Source organism: Dendronephthya gigantea, unplaced genomic scaffold (assembly GCF_004324835.1).
Source record: "Dendronephthya gigantea isolate DGI-Jeju-01 unplaced genomic scaffold, DenGig_1.0 000024F, whole genome shotgun sequence".
NCBI lineage: Eukaryota > Metazoa > Cnidaria > Anthozoa > Malacalcyonacea > Nephtheidae > Dendronephthya > Dendronephthya gigantea.
In genome coordinates this window covers 22,161-46,804 of record NW_021163034.1, presented here as the reverse complement: position 1 = coordinate 46,804, position 24,644 = coordinate 22,161, and the positions used below count along the sequence as shown (strand labels likewise).

The window sequence follows — 24,644 nt, the reverse complement described above, 5'->3', positions numbered from 1 at the left end:
AATGGCGACAAAGTTTGTGTATATAATAAAACTACGTGCCTCGTCGGCTATCAGCTCATATACGACTCGAGTTCACAGAATAACTGTTAAATACAATGCATGGTCGAGCACAGATGAACTTGGTAGGGGTACAGTGGCGTAGCCAGCCTTACGATTTTGTCCCGCTATGTAAATTTTGAGTTATTGTAATTATTCATGTCTTTAGAAATGTATTGTTTTCACAGTCAGTGAACACCAAAATATTAGCATAGCGGGACAAATCGACAGGCTGGCTACGCTACTGTAGGGGTATCGATTTGTATATACAACTTGATTATGCAATAATTTCATGGAGCAGCTGTCAACAATTGCAAGATGAAGGAAAATAAATATATTTAATTTGCCTTCGCGGAAAAGCAATGCCAATGGCAATGAACGGCTGAGAATCACAGGGCTGTATTTCACCAAAATTGTCGTCAGGCTTATATTATAATTATAGTCATACATAGTTATTTGCATTATTCAGAATAAGTTAATAGGGATTGAAACATTTCGTTTAGGTTTATATTTCAGTTACTGGCTGGGACTAAAAAAGCAATGACATTGTCAATATTGTAAAATTGTATATATATATATATATATATATATATATATATATATATATATATATATATATATATATATATATATATATATATATATTATATGTGTATAGAGATTTATGCACAGCAGAATGATGAAATAAAAATCGTATTTATTTAGGGATTGAAACATTTCGTTTAGGTTTATATTTCAGTTACTGGCTGGGACTAAAAAAGCAATGACATTGTCAATATTGTAAAATTGTATATATAATATATATATATATATATATTATATATATATATATATATATTATATGTGTATAGAGATTTATGCACAGCAGAATGATGAAATAAAAATCGTATTTCACTGTGTAAATTAATTTCATGCAATTTGATTGGACGTACGATGTTTTTCACGTGTGAAAAAATGCCATACACGGCTTTTGATTGGACGTACGATATTCTTCACACGTAAAAAATTGTCTCTATACACATTTAATAAACAAATTACTTCATGGTTGGCTCATTTGTACGATTTTTATTATGCACTCGTTGCGAAGGATCGCAAACTCACTCGTTCGCTGCGCTCACTCGTTCGTATTGCGATCCTTCACAACTCGTGCATAAAAATCGTACGTACTCGCCAACCAGAAAGTAATCTCTCTCTCTCTCTTTCTCTCTCTCTCTCTCTCTCTATATATATATATATTACCTTACCTTCAATGAATACAGCGACTTCAGACCTTTCAAAGTTAACAACACCAATTACTTTAAGAACCAACTTATATGTTCCATTATAGTTTTGATCAACTTTAGTTAATACCAATGTTGCTGGATCTTCCACGGTAACACGAGTTAAGCTGCTGCTTAGTAATTGAGCTTTACTATTAGGAAATTTTGCAGCAAGAAGCTCTTGAGATGAACCATCACCAGGTTCAAAATACCATTCAAGAGTAGACTTAGTTGGATCATCAGTAAATGTCCAATTTATTGACACAGTTGATCCAGGTAACACAACCAAACTGTTTCCGCCTGGTGGTAGATTGATTTTTCCTACAAAAATAGTTAATGTTTTCAATACAATGAAAAATCGTAACATTCAAATCATTCCATTTTATTAATTTACTCCTATTTCGCTATTTGTTAATATACAGGGTGTCTTAAACATGTACATGTTAAGCTGTATAATGTATAAGTTGCATTAAAATACCCAAGGGCTAAAACTCATGAACACAGCAGTCAAATTTTAACACTGGGTGATTTCGATAGTTTTCGGTTTTTTTGAGACACCCTGTAGTTCGTTAAAAAGGTACTCCAATATCACGGTTGTGCAGTGGCGTAGCCAGCCTGACGATTTTGTCCCGCTATGTAAATTTCATGTTATTATAATTATTCATTATAATTATTAAAAATTTATTGTTTTTCACAGTCAATGAACACCAAACATTAGCATAGCGGGACAAATCGTCAGGCTGGCTACGCTGGTTGTACACAAGTGGAGAACTGATTACTGATACGCGCTTTTAAATAAAGCAATTATGCACGCACATAGGCAAAGTAAGGGAAGACTAAAAAATTTACCTTCACATTGAAATGAGAGGAAAACTAGACCAAAAAATGGAGTTAACGTTAAACCATAGCTGGCCATCTCATGGAAACTCTGGACAGAAAAGAAATCTATTGATGAGGAATTAATACATAATATTAATACATGAGAAGTTATCAACATGCACAATTGGCGGTGCGAAACCTATATAAGCATACTATAGTTGTGAAGTATCGCCTAATGCAACTATGCAAGCCGGTTAAGGACGGCCTAAAACTCTAAACACCCTTTTTGCTAAACTCGTTCAATCACAATGATCTTAGATTGTTCTCTTCAAATCATGAATTGCCATACTTAGTGGAAACTGTTTTAGATGAATCCCCATAAATTTTATAATGTGAGAAGCAACGGAACTTTGAAGTGTGACGTGATTGACGTGAACCGTGATTTGACGTGAATCGGTAAGGTAGATTTTCATATGTACAGTATAGACAGTATTGAATCATCGAACGTATACCATAAGATTATAAGCGCGCGTTCGAAAGTGTCATGTTCGGCTATTATTGTAGCACTACAAGAGCACGATCTAGCCTAATCAACTTCATTCAAGCTGGTTGTTATATTTGTTTGGTATCGCCTCACTACTCAGTTTGAAAACGATTTCTTTACGCCATATGATCATGAATATATGACCCACACTATCGCGCCAAGATTCGAGCCTAATAAAACGTGTATTACTGAACCATTGACTCCGTCAAAGACAAAGTATGAAATTTGCTTAGGAATTGAAACGTCAATAATTTACGTATATACAAGCACAAAATTTAGCATATCTGTACCTCTATGTTTGCAAATTTCCTCATAACCATTATTTTTCAGTTCATAGTAAATGCACACGTATACACATACCTGTTATGACTCCAGTAGGATATTTTACCATGCACCTTGATATCTATATAGTTGTGTTCATGATTTGTACATAACAATGTTCTTCCGCCTTCAAAATATTATCGCAATGCTTCCGCCTCCTCATGAGTGATGCAAATAAATGCATGTGGCTGCCTCGTGTGCATGCATAGTGTCATAGGCTATATTTATGCATAATTTGACTTTACATAAAGAACTAGATTTCATTAATTTCTTTCCTCAACTCTACCGCTTTTACCTTTAAAAATATTGTGTACCTTGATATGGATGAAATATGAAACCGATATTTCGGCTGGTGTTAAATTCATCAAATATTTTTATAACTTTCTTGAATTTCATAAACGGCGGGACAATTTTGAGAAATTTAAGCGAGTCTTTCGCGCATGGATCCATAACGGAAACATTTGGTTTTCTTTTTAATCCAAGGATGTGCATGGCCAAGAAATAATTAAAGGGACGGTTTAAATTAAGATCGATAAGACTAACGAGCGAAATCGTGAAGCTATATAGTTCTAGTCTAGTTCTATCCCGATAGGAATGAGTGCTGCCATGCATACATCAGAAACGTCGCTTTACGCTACGAGACTTAATTTCATATTGACAGTAGGTGTACCAGAGCAGCGGGTGTGAGGTAAACACGAATTGCGAATATGCAAATCATCGTAGCATTACAGGATATTTCGTTTACGTCAAGTTAACATAAAGTTTACAAAATTTGTTAACTTCGTCGTTTAAATTCTAAGTGACAAAGGTTTGATTTCTTTGCGTGCCTTTATTCTAACGATAACTAGATAAGAACTTGTTCGTGTCCGAACGAAGATCCGAACTATTCTATCCTGGCGAATGCGAAGTATAAAGGGTACTGCGGTGTGCAGCCAGGAGCTACAATTAACATGAATATAGTTAAACATTGAAGAAACTTCTCGCTTTGTTTTGTATATCTCGTCTTCGCTGCAGTTTAGGAGCTCCAGTAACTGCTGTAAGTCGCTGCAGAGACATGCACCAATTCAAAATTTAAATATTCCAGCTTCAAGTTAAAGATTGATAGGTTTTCTCCGGTTCTCTGGTTTGGCTAAGCTCTGCATAATTTGAATCATCTTCGTTTCTATTGTCATTTTTTGCAGGCTGATTCACAGTCAGTGACTGGTAATTTTCTTCTTTGTTCATTTTTGTGAGATCAAGTTCTTGATAAGTTTTATCAACCTCAGGGTTTGGTTGTTTAGGGTATTTAGAAATGAATTTACGACGAGACCATGAGACGATGTAGGAAAGGAGACATCCAATGACCACGCCCGAAATTAATGAAACGACGATATGCCATACTACAATATTATCACCTACATCACGGTCTTCTTTCTTAGAAGATGTGGCCTCTCCTAAAACCAAGTTGAGTTTCAAAATCAACTAACTTTTATGAAAAGAAATTGAGATATCATCGGAAATGTAAGGTTTTACATCAAACTTCCATCAAAGAATGTGTGGACAGTTTAAGTCCAATATCTATTATACAAGTGTTATGAACTCCTAGTTTAAACGTTGCAAAAATAACGGGTCAATAGTGTCCCAGTTTAAACTAATCTTACCTAAGACGGTCAGGCAATAACACTTTGAATTACTGCCAAGTTTGTTCTTCGCAATACATTGGTATAATCCACTATCTCGCCACTGCACTTGTGGTATGTTGTATGTCTTTTCTGCAATAATCTCGGATTCATTGTGAGTTATAATGAAACTTGGTTCAGGCTGACCTTCTGATTCACAGGTAATGTTTATTGCTTCACCAATTTCAGCTTTTCTTTGTGATGACGTAATGTTTATCTTCCGAGGTCGAACTAGAAAGCAAAAAACATTTTAATGCTCAAAGTAAGGAAAGAATAGATCATTTTCTCAATGGATAAATGCCTTAAACAAACACACTTCCTTTCGATTATAGACTATAAATGAATGAATGAACTGTCTCAATGTTGATATCCATCATTAGCGTAACGTTGGTTTAACGTGTTTCGACGTTGGACGAACGTTAGTTGAAAGTTACACTAACGTCGGGTTCTATCTAACGCCTGGGTCAGCCTCGTACCCAGGCGCTTTAATAGTAAAATATATAACGTTGCATTCAGTTATTGTACAGAGATCAGCTGAAAAAAGGCAAGCGCGCGAGGGTGCTAGGGCTCTATACAATAACTAAATGCAACGTTATATATTTTACTATTTAAGCGCCTGGGTACGAGGCTGCGCCTGAGTTATCTGAACGTTGGGTCGAACGTTCAAGGCACGTTGTATTAGCGTCAGGATGTAAAGTTATCCGGGTGTAAAGTAACCACAGTGCGAGTTACAAAAAAAGGATGAACCAACGTCAAGAAATAACGTTAGGCGAACGTTAATATACATCCTCTGTGTATTGACGTAGATATTAAACTTATTCACTTCCCGAACTTATACAATGCTGTGAAGTGATTCCTGCTAACTCAATTATAATTGAGTTTATACTTACAGTTGAGTCGAACATCTACTTGGACTGTTTTTTCATCTATATAACTATCATCTGAAAAACTTTCAGTCACACACTTGTAACTTCCACTGTCTGTTCCATCAACGTTAGTTAGATTTAATGTGTTTTCTCCAATTTTTTTCTCACCAATCTGTTTGATATTCTTATCAAACCACACAACACTTGCTGGAGGGTTGCCATTATCAGCTCGACAGACACATGAACCATCTTCACCCTCGTTTATTATCAAGGGACTGCAACAGACAGTCACAGTTGGCTTTTCTTAAATGAAATAATATAAAGTAAAAATATCGCTTGAAGTTGAGTGCAGGTGTAGGGTGGTATGTAATCATTTTCAGTCCTTATATTATATTTAAAGATATTCACACACCAAACAAGGTGGCGAATGATAAAAGTTTAGTCTTCATTCAGGCACAGGATGCGTCTCAACTATATTTACACATGATACAGCATAAATGATAAATAAAAAACATGATTGTTTCGTTAAATTAAAATTAAAAATATTAAGATGGATTCTCAATGGTTTTCTCCTCTTCCTTCTTCCCTAGGTAAATTTCCAATTCAAATTAAATACCTTAATAACAACGCTTTTGCGTACTTATTTCTAAAGAATACTTTTACAAAAAAATCTACCGATATGATTGCAAGTTATAGAGCTGTGGTAATATATTCTGACCTACCCTGGATCCGCCATTGGTTTGAGCAGCCCTGTTGTATCAGTAGTTACAACCGGCATTGATTAAATAAATCTTTTTCATCGAATTTTAGTCATGAGATCATTATTTATGTGTTAAGTAACTGTATAGCTACTTGTATACAAAACTGTGTCAATATATAATCGGCAGCATAAATCTAAAAGGGTTTCAAATATTAGATTTTTGAAGCTCGTATTTCATTCCTAAATAGAGTAAATTTAATTATATATAAATATTATTAAGTGTATTACTAACAAGCGCTTTAGAAACTTACCTGCAATTAATACATGGACTAAAGACTTTGCATTGTTGGACACACCAGCTACTTTAGTAACAAACTTATATGTTCCATTATAGTTTTGATCAACATTAGTTAATACCAATGTCCCTGAATCTTTCACGGTAACACGAGTTAAGCTGCTGCTGGTTTCTAATTGAGCTTTACTACGAGGATATTTTACAGCAAGAAGCTCTTGAAATGAACCATCACCAGGTATGAAATACCATTCAAGAGTAGACCTAGTTGGATCATCAGTAAATGTCCAGTTTATTGACACAGTTGACCCAGGCAACACAACCAAACTGTTTCCGCCAGGTGGTGGATTGATTTTTCCTACAAAAATAGTTAATGTTTTCAATACAATGAAAAATCGTAACATTCAAATCATTCCATTTTATAAATTTACTCTATTTTGTTAATATAGTTCGTTAAAAAATTACTTCAATATCACGGTTGTACACAAGTGGAGAACTGATTACTGATACTCGCTTTTAAATAAAGCATTAATTTTGGCGCACGCACATAGGCAAAGTAAGGAAAGACAAAAAAAATTACCTTCACATTGAAATGACAGAAAAACTAGACCAAAAAAAGGAACTAAACCATAGCTGGCCATCTTATGGAAACTCTGGACAGAAAAGAATTCTATTGATTAGGAATTTATACATAATATAAGGCATGTTTATCACTGAGAAGTCATCAACACAATTAGTGGCGTGAAACCTATATAAGCATACTATAGTCGTGAAAGTATCGCCGAATGCAAGTCGGTTAAGGACGGCCTAAAACTCTCAACAACCTTTTTGCTACACTCGTTTAATCGCAATGATCTAAGATTGTTCTCTTCAAATCATGAATTGCCATACTTAGTGGAAACTGGTTTAGATGAATCTCCATAAATTTTATAATGTGAGAAGCAGCGGAACTTTGAAGTTTGACGTGGGTGACTTGAACCGTGATTTGACGTGAATCGGTAAGGTAGATTTTCATATGTAAAGTATAGACAGTATTAAATCATCGAACGTATACCATAAGATCATGAGCGCGCGTTTGGAAGTGTCATGTTCGGCTATTATTGTAGCATTATACAAGAGCACGATCTAGCCTTATTTAATAACTTCATTCAAGCTGGTAGTTTATTTGTTTGGTATCGCCTCACTACTCAGTTTGAAAACGATTTCTTTACACCATATGATCATGAATATATGACACACACTATCGCGCCAAGATTCGAGCATGATAAAACGTGTAATACTGAACCATTGACTCGTCAAAGTATGAAATTTGCTTAGGAATTGAAACGTTAATAATTTACGTATACACAAGCACAAAATCTAGCATATCAGTACCACTACGTTTGCAAATTTCCTCATAACGAATATTTTTTAGTTAATCGTAAATGTACAGGTATACACATACATGTTATTATGACTCCAGTAGGATATTTCACCATGCAACTTGATATTTATGTTGTGTTCATGATTTGTGGGAATGTTTCTTCCGCCTTCAAAATATTATTGCAATGCTTCCGCCTCTTCATGAGTGATGCAAATAAATGCATGTGGCTGTCTCGTGTGCATGCATAGTGTTATATTTATGCATAATTTGACTTTACATAAAGAACTAGATTTCATTACTGATTTCTTTCTTCAACTCTACCGCTTTTACCTTTAGAAATATTGTGTACCTTGATATGGATGCAATATGAAACTGATATTTTTTATAACTTCCTTGAACTTCATAAAGCGGGATAATTTTGAGAAATTTAATCACGGAAACATTTGGTTTTTCTTTTAATCCAAGGATGGACACGGTCAAGAAATAATTAAAGGGGCAGTTTAAATTAAGATCGATAAGGCTAACGAGCGAAATCGTGAAGCTAGTTCTAGCCTAGTTTAGTATCCTGATAGGAATAAGTGCTGCCATATATAAGAAACGTCGCTTTATGCTCTGGGGAGATGTAATGTAGAATATAATTTTCATTGTATGTATTCTTGGTAAGTTACAATTATGATTTTTTTTGGGGGGGGGGGTGGTGGGAAATGTCTGCTACATGAATAATTGAATGAAGTGAGAACGTTCTAATCATTCATTACTCATGGACGACTCCGTTAATGATTACTGAGAACTGTACTCATTTGCTATAGTGTCACACTGAGAATTACACTGAGAATTTTACAGTTGAAGAAACTTCTCACTTTGTTTTGTATACCTCTTCTTCGCTGCAGTTTAGGAGCTCCAGTAACTGCTGTGAGTCGCTGCAGAGACATGTACAAATTCAAAATTTAAATATTCCAGCTTCAAGTTAAAGATTGATAGGTTTTCTCCGGTTCTCTGGTTTGGCTAAGTTCTGTATAATTTAAATCATCTTCGTTTCTATTGTCATTTTTTGCAGGCTGATTAACAGTCAGTGACTGGTAATTTTCTTCTTTGTTCATTTTTGTGAAATCAAGTTCCTGGTACGTTTTATTAACCTCAGCTTTTGGAGGTTCAGGGTTTGATTGTCGTGGCTTACGACGAGAACATGAGACGATGTAGGAAAGGAGACATCCAATGACCACGCCCGAAATTGATGAAACCACGATATGCCATACTACAACAGTATCGCCCGTATCACGGTCTTCTTTCTTGGAAGATGTGGCCTCTCCTAAAATCAAGTTGAGTTTCAAAATCAAACAACTTTCATGTTAAGAAATTGAAAGGATACTATCGGAAATGTTAGATTTTACATCAAATTCCATCAAAGAATGTGTGGACAGTTTAAGTCTAATATCTATTATACAAAGTGTTAAGCACCTAGTTTAACGTGGCAAAAATAGTGGGTCAACAGTGGCCCTTTCAAAACTAATCTTACCTAAGACGGTCAGGCAATAACACTTTGAATTACTGCCAAGTTTGTTCTTCGCAATACATTGGTATAATCCACTATCTCTCCACTTCACTTGTGGTATGTTGTATGTACTTTCAGCAATAATCTCGGATTCATTGTGAGTTACAATAAAGCTGGGTTCAGGCTGACCTATTGATTCACAGGTTATGTTTATTGCTTCGCCAATTTTAGCTTTTCTTTGTGAGGATGTAATGTTTATCTTCCGAGGTGGAACTAGAAAGCAAAAAACATTTTAATGATGAAAGTAAGGAAAGTGTAGATAATTTCTCAATGGATAAATGCCTTAAATAAACACAACTTCCTTCCGATTCTAGATTATAAATGAATGAATGAAATCTGGTATCGGTAGTCCCCCCCTGGCTCGCTCATGCTAAGTAATATGTACATTAAAAAGATATGCATATAGCCTACAATTAACTACAATTCCAAGTGCTTTTCTATCTTGGTAATCTTCATTTGGATAGCTTTCAGCCAAACACTTGTAGATCCCTCTGTCTGTATTATCAACATCTCTGAGAGTCAATAATTCATTTTTCTTTCTTGTTTTACTAATCTTCTTGTCGTCTTTATACCAGCTGACATAAGCTGGTGGATTTCCATTTTCACTTTTACACAAACAGCTGAAGTCATCACCTTCACTTAGCGTGGTGGTACTAGAGCAGTTTAGTGTCGCTGTTGGCTTTTCTGGAATGAAATTTTGAACCGTGTCATTGCTGGCTTTAGTGCATGAAGAACAAATGCAAATGTTGTTTTGACATGAAGCAAAACGTGACAAATTGATACACTCCGTTCACATATTGACAAACCGTTCAAATATAGGAGATCGTATGCATTGAAACAATTCAACAATATTTCGATAAAGTTCCTCTTTATAAATACTTACCGGCAATAAAAATGTTAACATAAGAAGTGATAAAGGTTCCATCAACTAAAATAAGCTCAAATTCATATTTTCCATTAAAACTTTCATCAACTTTCTTAAAAATTAATGTTGCTGGTTTAATAACACTAGCTCCTGGTAAAGTTTGGTTGAATATTTTAATTTCACCAGATCTAAATATGAAAGCAATCGTTCTCTTTCCTGTAGTGTTTCTACGTGTAAAAATCCAGCTCACGCGATGAGCTGTGCCATTGTATGTCCACTTTATTTCTTTAGGTAATCCATCTGGCAAAAGCGTCAAGTTGGTTCCACTAGGTGGATAAATTGCAGCTCCTAAATAATAAAATTAAAAATTAACGAGTGAGTAGTTACGAATGCTCTGATTATAAGAGAACTTATTTGTTCCTGTATAACTGGCTTTCATAATTTGCATCTTTGAAGGTTCTAAAATGGACCTAACTTTATCGTGGTGAATTAAAGCCTCTGCCACTCACACTACGGACAATTTTGGGTTTGTAGTACGGGTAAAATGCATGGTACGGATAAAGTTTGGACCATCTAGCCTATTTAGCTAGCCCAACTTTCAACGACGTATGGCGCAAAGAGCATGCAGGGAAAGCTGCACATTGGGTGTGCACTGCACATACCTTTCAATGGAATATATAAAAAGACAAAACAAAATAAAACGAGACAAGAATGAGTCATCTTTCATAATCAACCTATGTAAAAAGAAATGTGATAAATCTTCTACATATTGATAAATTTATCTGTTTTTAAAGAATTATTTGTGTGTGCATTTGGATTTGCGAAGTTGGACATGCATAATGCACATAAAGAAATATCAAATAATAAGCAACACCAATATTATGAATAATATCGGTCATTTCACAATACTGAGTATATCATAAGGCTGTATGGTTATGAGACTTGGAAAATTATATGAATCATGGGCTGTTATCGCATTCATTTCTTATTTCTACAAACCCTTTGGAAAGGCTTCATGTCATTTCAACTGATGTAAATCACATGCAGACAAGTCAAGGAATAAGTATTTTCGAGCTGCATGTCTCAACAAATTTAAGCCCTATTCATCACACTAAGCAAACGATCATTCTGGCCCGGCTCAGAGGTTAGTTTTCCAACATTCTGGCCGAGCAATTAGTCATATAATTGTTCCATTTTAAAGCAACCAAAATCTTTATTTGAATTGAATAATTTCTACAAGTGAACCCACTTCACGATCTCGATATGTACCAATACGCATAATAATAGCTATATCTACAGTGAAAGCTCTCCTTTCATCGTACATATGAAGTGTGAATTGACGGCTAACGTAGCATACACGAGTGGATGCCAAATTATGATGAGATAGCCATACACGATGAAATGATACCAAGTATTTCTTTCCGTGAACTATATTATTAATTAAATTACTATAGCAAGATATACCTGGCAATACGCGTTTAGCGTGTCAATTTTCTGTACAGCTTAATTTCTTGATACTGCATGCACACTGATAAAGCTATATACTGAAAGTAGGTATATCAAATATATCTGCAGTCCTGAACAGAATATATACCTTAGTATACTTCAATCGACGTCTCCTCCCTTCAATCGAAAAATTCTACATCGTACGGCATGCTATTTACAAGACGTTAATTTCACTGAATAAACAATAAGCTTTGGTGAAAGAAGTAACCGGTGCATGTCCACAGAATTAACTGGGCGAGCAGCGGGTTGTGCTCACGAACGAGAACTTTCCATTGCGATAAAATTATTTTAAAGATGTCTACCATAAGTATCAACCGTGTATTGGTATATACTTTTGCCTTTGTACACAATGCTTCAGCTTGATATCAGCTTTAGTAGATAATAGCAACATAAATTTTAAATTTGTCAGGCATGCAAATACAAGCACTTCTTTTGTTGCACAAAGTCTAAGAGACCAAATATATTTCATAGTTTATATATAGCTACCTGTTCATCAGTTCAAGCAGGTTCAATTCCTGTGAAATAAGCCACTAAACGCCATATTCATATTGACTATGTTGGTCTATGTTGGTCATTGGTCGACACTCACAGTGTATATAGTTCTTCCGCCTTTGTTATAGTATAGAGTTTCAGTCTCAGACTTCGAACATTTCATGTGCCGAGTCGAATGCAAATAAATTTAAACAAAGACTTTAGTTCATTAGCATCAGGTTCTGCATGAAACAAGCTTTATAATCAGCGCTGTACTTTTTGAGTATATATACTTGTAAAATCTTTGTAAACAAAATGCGAAATATTAAGCGTAATTTTAAAATTATAACTTGTAAAAATCGCTACAATTCGTAACGCAAATATATTTTATGTGTTTTGCAAATTATCAAGACTCTGGTGTGAGGTCGACATTATCTACAGCCAAGATAAAAATGTTTCTCAATTCTGGGGGCTATACCCAATTGTAAATCAACTAGGGTGTGGGTTTGTTCCGTCTTGAGAAGGACGATTACAGATTTTTGTGTGACAGATTTTATGTGAAAGAGCGAGTTAAGTCGCAGATCAACAGCGTTGTCAGGATTTCTTTTCCAAAGTTCAAGTCAAAGATTGATAGTTTTCCTCTATATCTCTGGTTTTACTCAGCTCAGTGTAAGTTGAGTCATCTTCTCTTACACTTTCATTACTTGCTGCAGCGCCGGGAACCGCTGTCAATGTCTGATAATTCTCTCCTGTGTTCATTTTTGTAAGATCTAATTCCTGATAAGTTTTATCAACTTGAGATTTTGGACTTTCACGGTTTGGTTGAGGCTTCCTACTTCCGAATTTACAACGAAAGTAGAAAACAGTGCAGGTTATGAGAATTCCTATGATGAATGTGGTCACGGATGATACCAAAACGATGTACCATTCAGTTCCACTTTTGCAAATCTGGGATCCCTTAAATTCTGGTTTCTCTGCAAGAAATTAGAAGTGCATGTTCACAACAGCAACGGTTCCACTGATTCTAATATTAAACAAATTTCAGTATCCAATGTCATCCTGTATAGCCCAAACATAATGAACCAATCTGTACGAATTAATGCATGATAACCAACACTTACCTGTTCCGACACCTTTTGAACTTGGAGTATTTGTTTTTCGTATTTCTGGAATAGAAATGACATTGTACATTCTTCTTTATCAAATAAACTAACATGTAATTTTATCACGAATCTTACCGACGACAGACAAATTAAAAGCCTTTGAACTTTTTCCTAGTTGATTTATAGCAATACATTCATATGAGCCAGCATCGTTGTATTTCAAAAGCGTTATAATATACGTCTTGCGAGTACTGACGACTTTAGTATCATTATGAATTATTGTATAACTTGGTAAGGGAACAGCTATAGCTTCACATGTTATTACAACTGATTCACCAATTACAACATCTTCTGGGGTAGTCGTAAGACTTATAACTGCAGGTAAAACTGGGTCTGCAATGAAAACAAACTTATTGAATTATATGAATAGATGAATATTCCTTATTAACAAGTTTTCTTTCACTTACAATATACCATTACTTCAATTGATTTTTCGTCTGTTAAGGTGTAGCTTCGGGCTATGCATTTGTATATTGCACTATCTTCTTTAACGACATTGTTTAGATTTAATAATTGTCTATTTTTTTCCGATTCAGCGATCTGGACGCTATCTTTATACCATGTCACGTTAGCTGGAGGATTACCACCTTTTGCCTGGCAGATACATGTGATATTATCACCCTCAATTGTTACGATTGGGCTGGAACAACTAAGTGTTACTGCTGGCTTTTCTAAAATGTATTGAACGCAAGCAAATCAGTAAATCTACAATATTGATTAGTATAATTTGGCTTTCACTGGTAAACGATCATGTCACCACATTGAGAACTAAGACAGAGACTATACGCTATGAAATGTTATGAAATGCATGATCCCTGCCTGCAATGAAAACCCTGACTTCAGAATATATAGAACTTTTAACCAAAAACTTGTAGAATCCTTGGTAGCTTTTATTTACGTTGTACAGAACCAATGTTGCTGGCTTTATAATGCTAAAACTGGGTATGACATCCTCTCTTGTTGAAAGCTTAATATCAAACGATATAACTGCAAACGGCTCTGGTTTCGAGGTCTGGTTAGGTCTAAAATACCAATGCAAGACCCATGCAGATGGATCATCGTCAAATGTCCATGATATGTTGTTCGTTGTTCCAGGTAAAAATGTATATTGTGTCCCATCAGGAGGCGAAGTGATTTTTCCTAAAGTAAACAAATTAGGCAATGCCAAAGGCCAGTCAGTTCAGGTGAGGCTCATATGGCTCGTCTTATAATAAAGTTGAAGTTCGAAGAAGAAATGAAGTTGAAGGTCGTCCGTTATCGTAACATATGAATGGCGAAGCTATCTCCTTTGTGTCAAAGTTTATATGATTTGTCTCAAGTATAAACACCGCTGACAATAGTCAAAGGTCACTAGATCAGGGCTCTGCATGTTACTGCACCGTGTTATTATAAAACATGCTGAACACATTATGGGGCTTACCTTCGCATTGGTAAAAGATGAAGTGTAGATAAGATATAGCACCATATATGAGAGCAAACCCACTCGGCATCTTAATGAACGGACGTCCGGACAAACCTACACTGACGATGACATGCATGCATAAACAAGATCAATATTGATATGAGTTGTTGTATGCGGCTTTCTGAATCTAGCACGATTTAAACACGTAGGTATTAACTTGGTACGTGAAACAAATAGCTAGATACAATCCCAAACGATATTGAAATGCATAAACCTTTAGACAATTTGAATCACAAATTCAGTCGCAGCTATTAAAACTATAGTTATGTCATGCGCAAATGTTGCTGGTACTTCAATCGCATTGTAGTTTACCCCTCATTTCCAAACAAGCCAATATGCTGGTTTCCCAACTTGAAAATATAGATCTGAAAACCAAATTTGACGTACCACGCTACTATCAAGTCAAATATGCATCCGGTAAATTATTCTGTTTCTATAACATAAAATATATTTCTTTTCATGCTGCAAATGTTTCTTTGGATGTTTCTCTCCCTCGATTACGAATCATTTCTTCCGGCTTTAATTTAAGAAGCTGCGGAACTTTCTTGTCACGTGATAGCATGTATGTAAATATATGTTATGGGCTTGGTATGGTTGGGAATATCTGTAATTAAGTACTTATACATTTGAATTACGATTATACTATATTTTACAGCGTTCACATTGAAAGTGATTCCGATTTTTTATGAAAGTTTTCTCAAACGATCCAATGTCGCCGGAAAACGTTTGATGGATGTTTTGTAGTAAACACAGCAAATGAACAAAAGCAAATGACGTAATGCTTTTACGAATCAGCAGACTATGTTCCATTTGTCCAAAGTATATTGGATTAGAAAATTTCGACCTTGTCAATAAACCAAATATAGTTCTTCCGCCTTTGGTCTAGTATAGGGTTTCAGTCTCAGACTTCGAACTTTTCATGTGCCGAGTCGAATGCAAATACAAATATTTTAGTTCATCAACATCAGGTTCTGCATGAAACAAGCTTTAATCAGCCCTGTACTTTTTGAGTATATATATACAGTATATACTTGTAAAATCTTTGTAAACAAAATGCGAAATATGAAGCGTAGTTTTGTAAGCGTACTTGTAAAACTGAATCGCTACCATCCGTAACGCAAATATATTTTGTGTGTTTTGTAAATTATCAAACATTATATCAAGATAAAAAACCCTGGTATGAGGTTGACATTATCTACAGCCAAGATAAAAATGTTTCTCAATTCTGGGGGCTATATCCAATGGTAAATCGACTATTGGGTGTGGGTTTGTTCGTCTTGAGAAGGACGATTACAAATTTTGTCTAAGAGATTTTATGTGAAACAGCGAGTTACGTCGCAGATCAACAGCGTTGACAGGATTTCTTTTCCAATGTTCAAGTCAAAGATTGATAGTTTTCCTCTATATCTCTGGTTTTACTCAGCTCAGTGTAAGTAGAGTCATCTTCTCTTACACTTTCATTACTTGCTGCAGCGCCGGGAACCGCTGTCAATGTCTGATAATTCTCTCCTGTGTTCATTTTTGTAAGATCTAATTCCTGATAAGTTTTATCAACTTGAGATTTTGGACTTTCATGGTTTTGTTGACGCTTTCTACTTCTGTGTTTACAACGAAAGTAAAAAACAACGCAGGAAACGAGAATTCCTATGATGAATGTCGTCACAGATGATACCAAAACGATGTACCATTCAGTTCCACTTTGGCAATTCTGGGATTCCTGTAATTCTGGTTTGTCTGCAAGAAATTAGAAGTGCTTCTTCACAATAACCACGATTCCACTGATTATAATATTAAACAAATTTCAGTATCCAATGTCATCTGGTATTTTGCCAAAAGATAATGAACCAATCTGTGTGAATTAATGCATGATAACCAACAATTACCTGTTCCGACACCTTTCGAACTTGGGGTATTCGTTTTTCGTATTTCTAGAATAGAAATGACATTGTACATTCTTCTTTATCGAATAAACTAACAGAAGAAATCATATACGCGTAATTTTATCATGAATCTTACCGACGACAGACAAATTAAAAGTCTTTGAACTTTTTCCAAGTTGATTTGTAGCAATACATTCATATGAGCCAGCATCGTTGTATTTCAAAATAGTTATAATATACGTCTTGCGAGTACTGACGACTTTAGTATCATTATGGATTATTGTATAACTTGGTAAGGGAACAGCTATAGCTTCGCATGTTATTACAACTGATTCACCAATTACGACATCTTCTGGGGTGGTCGTAAGACTTAAAATAGCAGGTGAGACTGGGTCTGTAATGAAACAAACTTTTTAAATCAATAGACCAATTGCGAAACTTAGTAACCGCGCCTTCGCATAACATGGAAGCGAGGCTTATTATGCAAAAAACAATATTTGTATTTTTTGCAGTACAAAGCTATCCGCCGAGTTATATCCCGGTTTTCGCCTTTGGTTTACATATTTTTCGATACCTTTAAAGCTCGGTTTCATCGTTGTTATCATAGTTCTCAGGTGAGGGAATTTTGCCTTTCATTTGAGGCGTTTTTGTGATGTTTTCATTAATTTTTCCGGCTGCTTTCGTCGGGGAAATATGGAAAAGGCCGACACAAACTCAGGTAAAAATTCAGTTTTTTCCAAACTATTTCGTCTCAAGTTTTGAAAATTTATTTCATTTTTCTTCCTCTTATTTGTGCAAAATTTGGCGATATATATTTGGTGCAAAATCTATGTTTTTGTGACAAAAATTATTGAAAAGTCACGGTCGAACGACCACCATGTTTACATTTCTCATTTAAAATTATTTTACACCAATTTTATCGATCGATAAGCTGTAATTTTACAGCTCAGGAAAAAATTAGCAGAAATCTGTTGACAGAAACAATCGGAGATAAAATATACAACGGAGTTTTTTGGTTTATTTTCCCTGTGTATATAGACTACAGTACATGTGATGTCATGCCGACTCAAAAGCAAAACAACTCTTCAACTTGGCACACATGCATGACATGGATAGTAAAATACTTATTACCAAGACATAATATCATTCTCTATTTTGAATTGCCATTTAATATTCCTTTTCCCACAATATTATACTATAAAGGTAGCCACAATGGCAATGCGAGCAGCAGCGTTTTTTAAGATATACCTTTACATGATGGCAAAGCCCGAAGGCGAAAAAAATATACAACCCGAAGTTCGGAAGTGTTTTCCGTTTTATAATGCGATGGTGAACGGAATCCTTTCCTTTTAAAGTATTCCTCGTTAACCCTTATTTAAAACATCTATTGCATGGTAGTAGATAGAAAGAATAGGGTTTTGTAGTGACACAAAATATACAGAACGTCAGATGCGTTCGAATTCGACTTTTAAATAAAATTCGGCCTTCATGTCGGTATGCAAGCCATGCATTGTCTGTACTTTTTTAAAACGAAATAAACAAAAACATTTCAGTTAGTTACTTTTTGCCATTTTCACAGTATTACTCTGGTATAAAGATAAAAAATATAGTGATATTTGTGAATAAATTTGAACCATTTCAGTCATTAGGTGTGAAATTATAAAATCTGACTGTCACTTTTCATTTAGTTTTCAATAATTTTTGTCACAAAAACATAGATTTTGCACCAAATATATATCGCCAAATTTTGCACAAATAAGAGGAAGAAAAATGAAATAAATTTTCAAAACTTGAGACGAAATAGTTTGGAAAAAACTGAATTTTTACCTGAGTTTGTGTCGGCCTTTTCCATATTTCCCCGACGAAAGCAGCCGAAAAAATTAATGAAAACATCACAAAAACGCCTCAAATGAAAGGCAAAACTCCCTCACCTGAAAACTATGATAACAACGATGAAACCAAGCTTAAAGGTTTCGAAAAACATGTAAACCAAAGGCGAAAACCGGGATATAACTCGGCGGATAGCTTTGTACTGCAAAAAATACAAATATTGTTTTTTGCACAATAAGCCTCGCTTCCATGTTATGCGAAGGCGCGGTTACTAAGTTTCGCAATTGGTCTATTGAACAGATAAATATTCCTTATTAATAAGTTTTCTTTCACTTACAATATACCATTACTTCAATTGATTTTTCGTCTGCTAAGGTGTAGCTTCGGGCTATACATTTGTATATTCCACTATCTTTTTTATCGACATTGTTTAGGTTTAATATTTGTCTATTTTTTTCCGATTTAGTGATCTGAACGCCATCTTTATACCATGTCACGTTAGCTGGAGGATTACCATCCTTTGCCTGGCAGATACATGTGATATTATCACCCTCAATTGTTGCGATGGGACTGGAACAACTGAGTGTTACTGCTGGCTTGCCTAAATATACAGATTGCAAGCAAATCATCTTGACGATGCAATCATTTGTCTATAGTTGTAGCACTTCAAAGGCATATGTGCAGAAGCACGCCTTCCTCACTACTGTTTACAGAGTCATTACATGCATCATCATTTTACTCGTTATAGTCAGTCAAGACACATCTTTACAACAAACGATTTGTCGGACCGATATAGCTGATTGCCATAAGTGTATTCGTAATTTGTCGTAAAGAAAAGTTTTTTGTAAGAATTCGAACGATTTTCCTCCGTTGTTAAGCTTTGCTTAAAGACTTACTTGCGACAAAAACTACAACATTAGATTGATACGGGCCAAGGAAAAACTGATATATTCCATTATGACTTTCATTAACATTTTGTATCACCAGTGTTGCGTTTCCTTCTATTGCGTAACCAGGTGCGAGAAAACTTGGCACTGAATCATCATCGATGATTTGTGCAAGTAACTTTGCTTTTCCATCTAAGGTTTTTCGTCGATACCAAGCACGAAAACTGCCAGAAGACAGATCGTCGTCAAATGACCACCGTATTTTCCCATCTGTTCCAGGCAAAAATGTTAATTCAGTGCCTTCAGGTGGCGGAAAGATCTTCCCTAAGATTAAGAGAGCAATGTATGGTTGACAAGCTAGTAGATTAGACTCACGCCATCAGCAAAAACACTGGCATGTGAGCAATGACAATTCTACCAATAATGGATTCCCCTGGCGCCATAATAAAAGCGAGTTTAAGATGCAGCAAATGAACGACACGGACGTGACATGAAAACTCCAACTAGTGAGAGGAAACCAGCATTACTTTTTTTACACACGGCTCTGGCTTTGTTTATCAAAAGGAGTCTATAATTTCCATCCCTGCTGGGAAACAGTGGAAATTAGAGCAGTATAACCTCATCACGTCCGCTAAATTAAGCGCATCTTAAACTCACTAATGCCTCACACGAGGGTTGTGCTGCGAGGAAGGATACTTTCATATACTACATCATACACACATAGCTACTATATCCTACCTTCGCATTGGGAAAGCATAAAAGCAAGACAAACTATAGAAAGAAATGCCAAATCACTCATTTTTGAAGATACAACCTATGTAAGAGAATTTTCATCAAATATTATTATAATATTGTTATTTGGTAGGATTCGATAAAAATTTGCTCAACTAACCCTAGATACAAATGTTTCTTGCTACTGCCACATCCGGAGTCCACATGCATACAGATTTAGAGGCTGTTACAGGAGCCGGGTTATACCCGAGATTCGACGAAGCGTGAGAGGACTTTGAGGTATTGAAATAAGTCTTTATGACACCAAACAAGCACATGCTATTGTTGTGGTGCTGCCAGGATCATGTTATTTGCTCATTTCAATACCTCAAAATCATCTCACGCTTCGTTGAATCTCGGGTAACTGGGTTCATGTAAACAGCCCCTTAATGTTGTTTCTAAACAGGAAAATTGCTCTAATATAGGACCAAACGGAAATGCACGATGTTATATATGAGAACATTTAACACAAATAATTTTGTCAAACGACCAAACACACCTGTCTCATATTGACAAATTTCGCCGGCAAATTCAGTCACATATAGACACTTGTGATATTATGGTTCAGTGTATTTTGCTGCATACTTTAATATATTATTCTACACTTACCACAAGAAAATCGTATGCTGTCGTTGATCGCATATTCATTTCTGGTATCTCAGTAAAAGGCGTTACCACAGATTCATACAGAAATCAGAGAAAATTTCGTGTTAATATATCTTAGTATTCTCGCCTTGGATATTTAATTTGTCGATATTAATCCTTCCTTCCGGCTTAAACATTACAGAAGCCAGCATGAATTCTGTCATGTGATAATTTGTAATATATGGATGTATTCTGCATGCATAGTCTTGGGGGTAACTCCGTAAAATATAAAAGTTATGAATGGAAGAGAACTCGTACATACACTTCCAAAATATTTTACCTGTTACAATCAAAGTAGCAGATTTTGAATCACTTCCAATAGAATTCTTTGCAACACAAACGTATGTTCCAGAATCTTCATTTTTCACCACTTTAATAGTATGCATCTTGCTTGTGAAGACAGTATCGCTTCCACTTATAAATACCACAATTATAGATCTGTGTATGTAAATATATGTTATGGGCTTGGCATGGTTGAGGAATGATATCTGTAATTAAATACCTATACATTCGAATTACGATTATACTATATTTTACGGCGTTCACATTGAAAGTGATTCCGATTTTTTATGAAAGTCTTCTCAAACGATCCAATGACGCCGGAAAACGTTTGATGGATGTTTTGTAGTAAACACAGCAAATGAACAAAAGCAAATGACGTAATGCTTTTACGAATCAGCAGACTATGTTCCATTTGTCCAAAGTATATTGGATTAGAAAATTTCGACCTTGCCAATAAACCAAATTTACATTGTAGGTCATATAGTAGGTAAAAAAATGGCCAGCTACAATTGTCTTTCGGAAAAATATACCTTCTTTGGTCATCGAGTTATATTATAGCTCGATGTTGTCAAAAAAAAGGATTCCCTGATCCTTATATATTTGTAAATTCTTTCGATATTTCACAATCAAGCAAAGAAGCGGCCAGTATTAATTAAAAATAATGAAATATTCCATCTTCAAGTTAAAGACTGATAGGTTTTCTCCGCTTCTCTGGTTTGACTCAGCTCTGTATAATTGGAGCCATCTTCGTTTCTATTGTCATTTTTTGCAGGCTGATTCACAGTCAGTGACTGGTAATTTTCTTCTTTGTTCATTTTTGTGAGATCAAGTTCTTGATAAGTTTTATCAACCTCAGGTTTTGAGGGTTCAGGGTTTGGTTGTCGTGGCTTTTTACTTGTAAATTTACGACGAGAACATGAGACGATGTAGGAAAGGAGACATCCAATGACGATGCCCAATATCAATGAAACCACGATATGCCATACTACAATATTATCGGCAACATCACGGTCTACTTTCGTAGAAGACGAGGCCCCTCCTGAAAAAACACATTGAGGTTAATAATTTATTGGTTGGAAAATTACCTAAAAGAATATTCAAACTTCCATCAAAGTCAAACAAGGAAGTGTAAAAAGCAATTACGTAGTAACACATCTGGTGCAAACTTTATTCGTCTAGCTCAAACATTTCAGAAATAGTGGATCAAGAGTAGTTCAGACTAAACTAATCGTACCAAGAACGGTCAAACAATGGCACTTTGAGCCAATTCCAAATTTACTCTTCGCAATACATTCGTATAATCCACCGTCGCTCCACTTCACTTGTGGTATGTTGTACGTCTTACCAGCAATAACCTCGGTGTTATTGTGAGTTATGGTAAAACGTGGTTCAGGAACACCTTCTGACTCACATGTTATGTTTATTGGTTCGCCAATTTTAGCTTTTCCTTGTGAAAATATAACGTTTATCTTTTGAGGTCGAACTAGAAAGAAAAAAAACCGGATGTGGGAAGACCTGCACAAATCGTAAAAAAAATGCCAATCATGAAATTTCATGCCAATCATAAACTTCATGCCTACCCCCACCCATCCCTCCCCTACTTCTCACCTTGTAATGAGTCCGGCATGGTATATACTCCCCCTACCTTCCGTAAGTGAAAGAGATTCTAAGGGTCTTAAACCAAAATGTCTAGAAGTTTTCTTGTATGTGTTGGGTGGTTGCTTAATAACCCATTAGACCTATTATAACCTATATATTATTAAGAAATTATTGCTATCATACAATTAACTATCATTCTTATTATTTTTTCATCTTTATAATTTTTGTCTGGGTAGCTTTCAGCTAGACACTTGTACGTTCCGCTGTTTGCTTTGTCGACGCTAAAAAGAGTCAATAATTGTTCTTTTTTCCCTGTTTCACCAATCTTCTTGTCATCTTTAAACCAGGTAACGTTAGCAGGTGGATTCCCATCTTCACCTTTACATAAACAGCTGAAGTCATCACCCTCTTTTAGCGTCGTGACATTAGAGCAATTGAACGTTACTGTCGGCTTTTCTGAAGCGTAGAAAAAAGCAATATGCAGTAGTGTTTGCACCTGTCATTTTGGAGCTCTAACGAAAGAATGCAACATGCAGAGACTGTTCCGCAATATCTTTTCAACCAATACACAAAATGTAATTAAAATATTTAGGAAATCAATGTAATTATTACACTATAATATATGTGCTGAAAACGTACTTGCGACATAGACTGTTACATCAGATTTAAGATTGAAACCAGTTCGTGGCCACATTTCAAACCGGTAAACACCGTTATAACTGTCATTTACGTTGTTTAAAATCAAAGTCGCTGGTTTCTCTATTTCGACCGTGAGCAAATTTCTTGCAAAATATTCGGGCTCATTGTCATCAACTATCCTTGCAATAACGTTTATGGAGCCATTCCTGCTTATGAAAGTCCAATATCGAGTATCCCCAAATACTATAGTACCATTTAGCGACCACTCAATCCTGGCATTCAGTGTACCGGGAAAAAAAGTCAACGTTTTTCCACCTGGTGGCAGGCTGAGTCGTCCTATATACAAATGACATAAAACATGTTTGAGCCAAACCGTTTCCTGCAAAACTCTATGATTAGAAAAGTCTAAATTTCATATATAATACAGGTCAATTGAATCGCTTTAAATAATATAGAGGAAGTGATATAAACACATTCCTTATAACCATAATTCCGCCACTACATGCATGCATATAAAATTATATTATGAAACATATTGAACAAAATTGGTGAACTCGCGGTACCTTGGCAGTGATGCAAGCTAAAGTGAAGACAAGATAGGCCATAATATATGAGAGCAAATCTACTCATCTTAATCAGTGGACACAAGTCTTGAGAAACCTACACAGACAAAAGCATAATTCCGTTGGCCGGCTTACACTGTTCTAAATCCAAACCTAAGACTAAGTATAGGACATGCAATTTAAACATGTAATGATGTAATGATCAAGAAACATAATATTGAATACAATCCCCAACGCTGGCAAAATACACACCTCTCTATATTGCTAAATTTCGCCTGCAAATTCAGTCACATATAGACACTTTTGATGTTTAACATCAAGATAGTCGCGTATATTGGTATTTCAGTAAGGCGTTACCACAGTTCCATACAGAAATCAGAGAAAATTCCCTGTTAATATATCCTAGTATTCTCGCCTTGGATATTTAATTTGTCGATATTAATCCTTCCTTCCGGCTTAAACATTACAAAGCCAGCATGAATTCTGTCATGTGATAGTTTGTAATATATGTGGATGTATTCTGCATGGTTGGAGTCGTAAGGTAACTGCCTAACTGGTAATTAAAAGGTGCTAACTTATTGCGTTCGACGAAGGAGAATGCTTCCTAGCCGTGTCATATCGAGTTTTGCGATGTCAAATTTGCCTCGTTCTGATGTGTCGTCATAGTAACT

The 24,644-nt window shown here is 35.5% G+C and overlaps 3 protein-coding genes across 5 annotated transcripts; all 3 read right to left on the bottom strand.

Moving 5' to 3' along the window:
- Window positions 1-8,661: 8,661 nt before the first annotated feature.
- LOC114522761 (limbic system-associated membrane protein-like) lies at window positions 8,662-11,749 on the bottom strand. Its single transcript, XM_028543509.1, has 7 exons — window positions 11,740-11,749; window positions 10,938-11,009; window positions 10,294-10,623; window positions 9,822-10,094; window positions 9,375-9,623; window positions 8,995-9,167; window positions 8,662-8,778 (listed from the first exon to the last, which is right to left on the bottom strand). The coding sequence occupies exons 2-7, from the start codon at window positions 10,993-10,995 to the stop codon at window positions 8,662-8,664; spliced, it is 1,200 nt and encodes a 399-aa protein (XP_028399310.1). The 5' UTR covers window positions 10,996-11,009; window positions 11,740-11,749.
- An 818-nt stretch (window positions 11,750-12,567) lies between these two features.
- Window positions 12,568-20,963, bottom strand: LOC114522832 (hemicentin-2-like). 2 transcript variants are annotated; one of them, XM_028543587.1, is made up of 7 exons: window positions 20,855-20,963; window positions 20,213-20,288; window positions 19,484-19,798; window positions 18,925-19,188; window positions 16,894-17,151; window positions 16,761-16,805; window positions 12,568-13,226 (listed from the first exon to the last, which is right to left on the bottom strand). In XM_028543587.1, the coding sequence occupies exons 1-7, from the start codon at window positions 20,891-20,893 to the stop codon at window positions 12,868-12,870; spliced, it is 1,356 nt and encodes a 451-aa protein (XP_028399388.1). In that variant the 5' UTR covers window positions 20,894-20,963; the 3' UTR covers window positions 12,568-12,867. The 2 variants fall into 2 exon arrangements, with proteins under 2 accessions (XP_028399388.1, XP_028399387.1); XM_028543586.1 differs by lacking the exon at window positions 12,568-13,226 and adding an exon at window positions 16,014-16,611.
- A 508-nt stretch (window positions 20,964-21,471) lies between these two features.
- Window positions 21,472-24,415, bottom strand: LOC114522833. 2 transcript variants are annotated; one of them, XM_028543588.1, is made up of 5 exons: window positions 24,226-24,415; window positions 23,974-24,070; window positions 23,411-23,746; window positions 22,407-22,655; window positions 21,472-22,211 (listed from the first exon to the last, which is right to left on the bottom strand). In XM_028543588.1, the coding sequence occupies exons 2-5, from the start codon at window positions 24,038-24,040 to the stop codon at window positions 21,850-21,852; spliced, it is 1,014 nt and encodes a 337-aa protein (XP_028399389.1). In that variant the 5' UTR covers window positions 24,041-24,070; window positions 24,226-24,415; the 3' UTR covers window positions 21,472-21,849. The 2 variants fall into 2 exon arrangements, with proteins under 2 accessions (XP_028399389.1, XP_028399390.1); XM_028543589.1 differs by lacking the exon at window positions 23,974-24,070.
- Between the last annotated feature and the right edge of the window lie 229 nt (window positions 24,416-24,644).

Bases quoted from the DNA above. Each gene is read 5' to 3' on its own strand.
- LOC114522761 (XM_028543509.1), bottom strand. From the start codon at position 10,995: ATGACTCATTCTTGTCTCGTTTTATTTTGTTTTGTCTTTTTATATATT. The intron at 9,624-9,821 runs GTAGGCTATATG...TTTGCTTTCTAG, and splicing joins ACTTGGAATTGTAGTTAATT to TTCCACCTCGGAAGATAAAC. The intron at 8,779-8,994 runs GTTAATAAAACG...ATGTCTCTGCAG, and splicing joins CTGAACCTCCAAAAGCTGAG to CGACTCACAGCAGTTACTGG.
- LOC114522833 (XM_028543588.1), bottom strand. From the start codon at position 24,040: ATGAGTAGATTTGCTCTCATATATTATGGCCTATCTTGTCTTCACTTT. The intron at 23,747-23,973 runs GTACCGCGAGTT...ATTTGTATATAG, and splicing joins TAGCTTGCATCACTGCCAAG to GACGACTCAGCCTGCCACCA. The intron at 22,212-22,406 runs GTACGATTAGTT...GTGTTTTTTCAG, and splicing joins CCATTGTTTGACCGTTCTTG to GAGGGGCCTCGTCTTCTACG.
- LOC114522832 (XM_028543587.1), bottom strand. From the start codon at position 20,893: ATGAATATGCGATCAACGACAGCATACGATTTTCTTGTG. The intron at 19,799-20,212 runs GTAGGATATAGT...TCTTAATCTTAG, and splicing joins TATGCTTTCCCAATGCGAAG to GGAAGATCTTTCCGCCACCT. The intron at 17,152-18,924 runs GTAAGTGAAAGA...GTTTCATTACAG, and splicing joins AATTGAAGTAATGGTATATT to ACCCAGTCTCACCTGCTATT.